General features: G+C 29.9%; 1 protein-coding gene across 1 annotated transcript in view; it reads right to left on the bottom strand.

Annotated features, from left to right (window-relative positions):
* Window positions 1–9,042, bottom strand: part of LOC106687661 (tachykinin-like peptides receptor 86C) — a 49,924-nt gene that overhangs the window by 12,164 nt on the left and 28,718 nt on the right. The window contains exon 2 of the mRNA XM_067047343.1: window positions 6,449–6,520. Coding sequence (XP_066903444.1) covers window positions 6,449–6,520 — 72 coding nt within the window. The remainder of the gene's footprint in view (window positions 1–6,448; window positions 6,521–9,042) is intronic.

Here is a 9,042-nt window from a genome sequence, read left to right as displayed (position 1 = left end):
TTTAGTGCTGAATAAATACGAAAAGTATTTATCAATTAACAAAAGTTGATAAATAATAAAATATATTGGAATGGACTGGCCTGGTAATCCTGTGAGCTGTAATGAGGTTAAGTGATGGATATTAGAGTTACACAAGGCACTATTGTTTAAAACATCAAACGATCGGCACGGTCTTGCTTCGATGAAGTCTAGAAGACTATTGTAAAGGTATTTAATAACTTATATTATATTTAGTATTTGCTGACGTTTCACCCCACTTTGTAGGGCTTCATTGGGGCTGAAAAGTTACAAAAAAACTAAAAATATTTTCACAATGTAGGATAATAAGATACAAAAAACTAAACTAAGGTAAGGTTAAAATTTATGTAAAAATAAGTAAAAAGAAGATGATATAAGAATGAATAAAGAGAAATAAAAGTAAAATGTAAAATAATAAATATAGAACATTTTTATATTTCAATTAAATTTAAAGTTATATTTTATATGACTATTTTATTTATGAATATGAATATTTTAGTTTATTAATAATTTAAAAATTAAAATTATGGAAAGAAAAAATAATATTGAGAGAAAGAAAATATTTGAAACTAATGAAATATGTGACCATAATATTAGAATAAAGAAACAAAATATGAAGTTAAATTAGACAAAAGAAGTGAATAGAAGACATAACAATAAAATATATGGTGAACATAACTAATAACGTGGGTAAGGAAAAGCTCGCGTTAAACTCACTTGGGTTTCTGATATCGTACTAACAGGTGAGATTTTTGTTTTATTCTCTTTTCTCCAATCTTTCTTTGACCTCCTTCTCCTTCTCTATTCTTTTCTTAATTTTCCTTACCCACGTATTAGTTATGTTCACTATATATCATCATTGTTATAAACTTAATGGTCTTTTACTGGAAGAGTCTCTGGAATTAAACTGAATTTGGTGAATGACACAATTCTTCCTTTTTCAACTGCAATAATTTATTTCATATAATCAACAACAACGTTTCGGGAAATATCCTCCATCTTCAGCTCGCTGATAAAAATATTTTATATATAACGTATAATTATCTCCTATGTTGTCATTATTGCTAATATTTAATAATATTATTGTCATTTAATGAATAAAAAACTTTTTTACTATTAACAATTATACATTTTTAGGAGAATAATTACCTTCCTGAAGGTTATCTTTCATTATGATTATATCATTATACGTTATACATAAAATATTTTTATCAGCAACCTGAAGATGGGGGATATTTCCCGAAACGTTGTTATTGATTATATGAAATAAATTATTGCAGTTGAAAAAGGAAGAATTGTATCATTCACCAAATTCAGTTTCATTATTGTTATATATTCAGAAGCCCAGGCTGCTGCAAGACATTCTGTTATAAATTCTATTATACACACTACTTCTATTTTATTTATTCTTCTTATTATTTTTTTTCTCTCTTCACCATTTTTTAAAATTAACTTTTTTTTTTACCCATTAAAGGACAATTGTTTGTTTTGTTAGGTCTACGAATGTCGTTATACTTGTTATTAATTTTACTTTTCTCTTTTATTAAGAAGCATTATTTTTATCTTATTTTTTAAAAATTATAACGTTATATATAGTTAGGGGTGTCTTTTATACGAGACTATACCCCCCTCATACTCAATTATTAAAAAAAAAAAAATGTAATGGTTATATCAACCATGTAAGGGCCACTAGGGCCCTGTTTCATAATAAACCAAACTGATACTATTAGACTTTTCGATTTAACTTAATACAATTACACTGACTTGTACAATAGTAACTTGTACTTTAGTACTTTTTAACCCCTGTAATATCACTAATAGTCCTCCCTATTATGAAAAAATAAGTATTAGTGTAATTAACACGTTGTTTCTATTCTTGTATTTTGAACTAATGCTATTAGCTTTGATTATGAAACAGAGCCCAGGGCGATCTGGTATTAAATAAATAAATAAAAAAAAAGTATTTTACTTATAAAAACAAAATTTGGGATGACATTTAACCTCAACATCGTTGTTGAATCCCACATTTTTTAAATTATTTATTTTTAAATGAGTTTCTAATAAGATAACACTATATTACATTACAGATCAATTGTTTGTATAACCTCCCCATGTCTAAGTATATCAAACATATGATATTTTAATTTACAACAATCGTTGGACAACAATTACAATTATAATTTTTTCCTACATACAATTCCAAGTAATTGTAATTATGATTACAAATACTTTACAACAAAACAGGAAAAAATAAATCTGTTTTATAGTGGCTCCAAAATATGAAAATGATATCTAGCTTAATATTGCTTGCTGGGGTATAGATTTATCAACATATTGTCATTTATTTATATGTTTTCAAATATACTGAAAATAAATATGAAATCGATTTTATTATCGCGCGTTTGCATATCGATCAATTTAACTTTTAGGATTTCACATATGAGTTATTTTACACGTAAATCTATGTAGTTGTTGTTGTTGTTGTCTGGGGCTTAAGGGCGTAAAACCCTGAGGTCACTAACGCCCATGTTTCGTGCTTTATATTCTATTCCTATAATTCTATTTCACTTTAAATAATTTCGAAAAAAAATTTAAATAATTACTTCTGTTGGTATTTTTTATTACGTATAACAGATTTTCTGGTTTAAATCTTATTTAAAAGGCCATTCCTTTTTAAGAAAACTAAGACCATTTCCACGTTCTTCTGGTCATCATTCAGAGCATCCGATACACTCGGTTCTACTCCCAATCTACTCAAGTTCGCAGAATAAAAATGGCATTTCTCAAATATGTGACTGATCGTAAGTACACTGTTGCAGTATTGACATTTTGGCGGTGGCTGCTTACTGATCAGATATCTATGAGTTAAACTCGTATGAACTATTCTGAATCTGGCAATAGCTACCTCCTCCCTGCGATTGGAACGGTATGATGTGGTCCATGGTTTAGTGGTTTTTTGATGGTTTTTAATTTGCTTGGCGGGCTTTCATCCCACATGGTTTGCCAACTAGATAATATCTCATTTTTCATTGGAAGACTTATTTCTTGTGGTGTCAGAATGGCCGTACCCTGACCTGGAAGAGCAAGGCATCAATACATCTATGTAGTAATTGAAATTACCAAGGTCAAGGACTAATTATAATTGCAAATACTTTGCGCTAAGCACAAAGAGCATCACAATTACAATTACAATTGTATGGAGTAATTGCAATTACTTTTACACACTTACAGTGATTGTAATAGTGTCTTATAATTATTTAAATGTAATAATTCTTCAAAACCACTAACTTTCGATGTTTTGGACCATTTAATTGTATTTTTTTTTTTTGTATGGCTCTATAGTTACTTGTATAGTAAATGCACGTTTTAAAGAAAACTTCAAATATTTCATATGCACTTCCAAACACTAAAATTTTGAATATTATACATGCAAATTCACTATCATAATATAGCTAAATAATCAATTTGAGGATACATTGAGGGGGAGGGAATATAGTGTTGCCTGGAACAAGGCCTATTGTATTGTGATAACAATGGCAGTGTGCCCCATTTATGCCGCTCTGTTGCTTCATAAAATTAACAAATCATTTATTTAATAGCTTTAATAAATTAATATATAATCTTTTTTGAATAGACGGCTTGAACAAACGGTCAGCGCCTCTGCTAATCAATACACTTTCACAATAGTACAAGAGCCGAGAAGAAAAAAATGCAGTTATCTCACCCCATTTTTGATTAGTTTAAAGAAAACTATGTATATTTACTAGTCAAAATTGATGAGTCTGCCAAGTATAGGTAGGGGGAATAAAAAATGGCGGCTGATTCAAAACCTTAAAAAACACTAATTTTTCATTAGGAGCTCTATATCTTAAAAACTACCAACAAGACTAGAAAATCTAAGAGAACATTATTTAAAGAAGAGTAAATTTGCTGAAATATTAGCCCTAAAAGAGCTATTTACGTCCAATAGTTCTCGAGATATAGCTTTTTAAATAGCAAAATGTCTTTAAAATCTACTGAACGATTAGTAGTTAGTTAATTTATATTAAGAATTCTATATCTCAGGAACTATGTGACGTACAGATGTCTATTAGCACTTAGGTTAAAGCTAGTTAAATGGAATATAAAAAAAGCTATGACCTTTACCTTCGTAGGAATAGTAGTTTTCATGATATTTGCTAAAATAAATTGGTTTATAGTTTTCAGACAATAAGTTTGATTTATGAAAAAAATCATTTCAGAAACCATTCCGCTCAAATTAAAGCTAGTTAAATTTACTACAAAATAGTTAATTAAGTTTATCTTTGTAGGAGTAGTGGTTTTTATGATATTTGACAAAATAAACTCACAAAATGTTAATTTCTAGTTGTTCGTATAAAATGTTGGATTTTTGAAAAAATATATTTCTAGATCCATAAGACGCACATATGTCTGCCAACACTCAAAATAAAGGAAATTTAACTTACTATAAAGTTATTCACTATAATGATATGAATATGAATTTGGAAAATGAAAACTTGTCCGAACAACTATAAATCAATTTATTTTAGCAAATTTCATGTAAACTATTACTCCTACGAAGATAAACATAATAAACTACTTTATAGATCATTAGACTAGCTTTAATTTGAGTGCTAATAGAGATCTGTAGGTCAAATGGTTTTTGAGATATAAATTTTTCAAAATAAATTCACTAACTACTGATCTTTCAGTACGTCCCATACAACATTTTTATGAAATGTTGCTTTTTAAAAAGCTATATCTCGAAAACTATTTAACGTAAATAACTCTATTAGGGCTCATATTTTAGCAAATTTACACTTCTTTAAACGACGTTCTCTTAGGTTTTCTTTTGTTGTTCCTACATTTTAAGAAATAGAGCTCCTAATGAAAAATTAGCGTTTTTTAAGGATTTGAAACAGCCGCCATTTTTTATTTCCCCTACCTATACTTGGCAGACTCATCAATTTTGACTATTAATTATACGTAGTTTTCATTAAAGTAATTAAAAATTGGGGTGAGATGACTGCCTTTTTCTCCTCTTGGGCTCTTGTACTACAATATTCTAAACATTTCAGCCGGTTCTTCAAACCTCAGCTGCAAAACTTAATTTGATTTCGCAATAACCAAATAATTCTACTTTTGATGGCCAAAAAGGGAAGAAAGATACTTTAGCATGACAATATTGATAGATCTTACCAAGCAGAATAAATCATATTTCCTAGTTCCCTGCCTCCAGTATATACCAACTGAAATATCCTTTCCCGGTCTATTGTACTTGGTCAAACGATAGCACCAGTAGTCTTAGCATTTAATTCAATTCTTTTGTACAGTTAATAAAGTAATTATTGTTTCTGAATCTACATTTCTAATATTATCTATTATCTATAATTAACTCCACTTTTGCTATTCAATATTTCGGCAAATATTTTCGGATTGTTAAAAGCATTTAACAAGGTGGATGTATGAGGTTTATATGTGTAAAAGTTATAATGGAAGGGGTAAGTGGAAGAATAAATAAAAAATATAACATTTTTTGAATCTTTAGTTTGGATGAAGGGGGTAGGTATTATTTATAGACACATTACTAATGATTCGATCTATATAATTCAGCTAAAGTACAACATACAACTAAAAAAAACCTGAAGTACACGTAATTTGAAAAAAAACAACTTATCATGGAATAATAATATATCTACTATAAAAATTAATTTTTTGTTTGTTGGTACTTTATGTACTGCCGCATCGTTCATGGGGTTGTAATGAGGAGTTTTTTAAATTGGTATTTTTTGGGAAGAATATTGGCTGGCCCGATTTTTTGGTAAAAAAAATTATTTACAAAATTAAGTATTTTTGCCCGTAGCTTTAAAAGGCGTACATTTTTTTCACAGTAATCGATTTGCCTCTTTCTGAAGAATAAGAAAAAATGATTACTGATTCTACTTCATGTTTTTTTATTTACTAAAAATTAAAAAAACAAACACATTTTTGGAAAAAGCAATTTGTATTAGTTTTAGTGTCTATCTGAAACCATCAAATACCATTTTTTAAAGAAATAAATTAGAAATTTTTCAACTTGGTTTATTTGGAGAATTTACTTTTATTTCGGTGACTATTGTTCATATAATCGTTCGTAACTCCCCTGCATATTATCCAATTCAATATCAGTTAAAACAACTGTTGGAAAGCCAAATGTCTCCTCTTTTAACCTACATTAACATTCAATTTAGATTTAATGCATAAGGGAAAATTTATTTTCAAATAAAGAAAAAGATTCCCCTGTTTTAATCTACTTTTTAGAAATTGCGAAGCATTACCGGGTCTGCTAGTGAGATATGTATAATTATCATATATATCATCATTATTACTTCATATTTTTCATATAATTTATATTACAATAAGAGAATTTTCTATTTAAAAAATCACTTACAAATAATCCATCATAGACGTCATTGGCAGCCCATCAGGCCATTCCATTATGCAAGCAGTTTGTCCACTCGACCTGAAACATAAATAATTTCTATGCATAACCATGGAACGCCATTCAACTACAGGTTCAGTCTGTGCCTAAGGTTTTCATGGCTAATTCATGAAATTATCTCTGTCATATACAATTGTAAACTGTGTATAATATTAATGGCTAGTAAGAGCATTTACTTGATAATAATTATGAAGTGAGTCGTAGTTCATTTCACATTCACATTTCTTTCCATACTAGGTATTTATTTGAACACCATAATACCTATATAAGAGTTTTCAAGACTCAATTGATACCACTTGTTTTTCGATAGTTTGAAAATTTTCTAAATGAAACTTAGTAGATATAGAGTCATGGTAAAGGAAGTTTCTTTCGTTAATGAAGTTCATTTTTTTTTACCACTTTTAGTTTTTCTCCAGCACGATTACCTGTATAATTCACAACAGAAAGAGATAAATCCAATAAATAATTTTCAAATAAATAACTGTTCTTCAAGAGAAAATGGGCACGATAAACATGAAATTAACCCGAAAAAGACCAAATGTACGATGATAAGATGGAAACACCGGAGAATAATGAGGACGATCAGAGCGAACATAGAAAGACTAGAGCAGGTCGATTATATCAAATATCTAGGTGCTCATCTCAACGAAAGCCGCTATATTGATGAGGGAGTTTCTCAAAGAATCGGTAAAACTGGAAAAGTAATTAGTTTGCTTCGAAGGGGTTTCCTGGGTAAAAGGGAAGTGGCGAGAAAAAACTGAAATGGTGATCTATAAATTGACGATCCTCCCTATTCTTTCCTTCTTTTCCCAATCGTGGATCCTCAACTCGAAACAAAAGAGTCGGATCCAATCCATGGAGATGCGTTAGGAAGACTTATTAAGGTGGAAGGAAGGACACAACGAGATAGAATACGGAACAGCACCAAACGTATTAGCCTCAGAGTTAAACCGGCTAAGAGCATTCTAGAGGAACACAAGCTAAGGTGGTTTGGACACCTCCTTAGGATGTACCAGGAAAGAAATACCAGGAAGACTAATGAAGGCCAAGAGGAAGACCGCGCATTTCCTGGGAGAAGAGTGTTATGGAGGCGGTATATGGACTGGAATAGAAGAGAGATGGTTCAAGAACGAGACATCTGTGTCAGATAAAATGATTATGATGAATTCTCAGTTAATATCTAATTTTATTAATGTAAAGTTTACAAAATAACACAGTATAGGTTGAACTATTTTTGAAGTGAAACTTCCATACAGTTACTACATAAAAAAAAAATACAGAGGAGTAAATTAATTTCGAGACGTAAGAGAACGATTCAGATGAAACAGAAGTGATGGGGCAAAGCTTGAAGTGTTTTTCATTTAGATTAACAACTCTCGAAAACTAAAAATCGTAGATTCATACTGTAAATATAGAGAATGTTCATTATTTCATGCTCTTTGTTATGAGCTATAATTCAAAATTATATCTTGATGGTACACTAAGGTAGGGAGGCGAAAATTGGAGAAGATAACGCCAGAAAAGGAATGATGAGAATGTCAAAATTTTAATTAAAACATCTTGAAATCTTGAAATCGGATTGGCATACTGTAAATGAGAGAAATGTTCAGTATTTCATATTCTTTGTTATGAGCTATAATTATAAATTTTATTATATGAATGTTAAATTAAGTAATATTTCATTGAGAAGATACATCTAATTCCATTAATGTAAGTGGTTATTTCAATAAATAAATTTTGCTTACGAAAAATCTAAGCAATTAATAAATTTTTACAATATAAATTACTTTTAAGAATGATAAATTTACTATTAGGAAGCAGAGTTGGGCGAAAATTAGCTATAGTTGAAACTAAGAGCTAAAATTTCCATGGATACGATATTTATTTATCAATGGTTCATTCATGAATAAGCGTCGTATCCATGGCGATTTTTGCTATTAGTTTCAACTATAACTAATTTTTTCCCGTTTCTGTTAGGAAATACTAAAAGAAGTGATTCTACAATTGGCGCAATATTTGCAAGACATATTGAAAACATTCAACCTAATGCTAACAATTCTTTTTTTAGCTATCTGAAGCCAATTATATTAACATTTACTAGTAATACGAATGATAATATAAACTATAATTTCAGGAATGAATATTGTAATTAAATAAAAAAATGATTTAGTAATTATAATTAAATAAGAAAGGGAGCGCGGTAAAGCGCGTGGCTACTAACTCTAAGGACCCGAGTTCGAATCCGGCTGGGCAGAAAATTGTTTTCTGTAACACTGTAGCCGTGAGTCAACTCTGGTGGGTTCTGGAGCCCTCCTGGGATCCATCCAGCCTCTTAAATCGTGTACCCTTAATTAGGAAAAATCTGACGGTGGAGCGTGATTCTGATCAGATCACCTCCTTGCACAACCGTTGGTCTAGGTAACAGTACTTCTTTACGAAGTACTGAACCCCTGACCCTTCATGGGTTGTAGTACTACAGATTTAAAATTTAAAATTAAATAAGTACACTCATGTCCATGATCAAACCTTCTATTCCCAAAACA

Source organism: Halyomorpha halys, unplaced genomic scaffold, assembly GCF_000696795.3.
Source record: "Halyomorpha halys isolate HHAL.00 unplaced genomic scaffold, Hhal_1.1 Scaffold39.1, whole genome shotgun sequence".
In the NCBI taxonomy this organism is placed as follows: domain Eukaryota; kingdom Metazoa; phylum Arthropoda; class Insecta; order Hemiptera; family Pentatomidae; genus Halyomorpha; species Halyomorpha halys.
The sequence above is the reverse complement of the archived record's forward strand: the minus strand, read 5'-3'. Positions and strand labels throughout refer to the sequence as shown.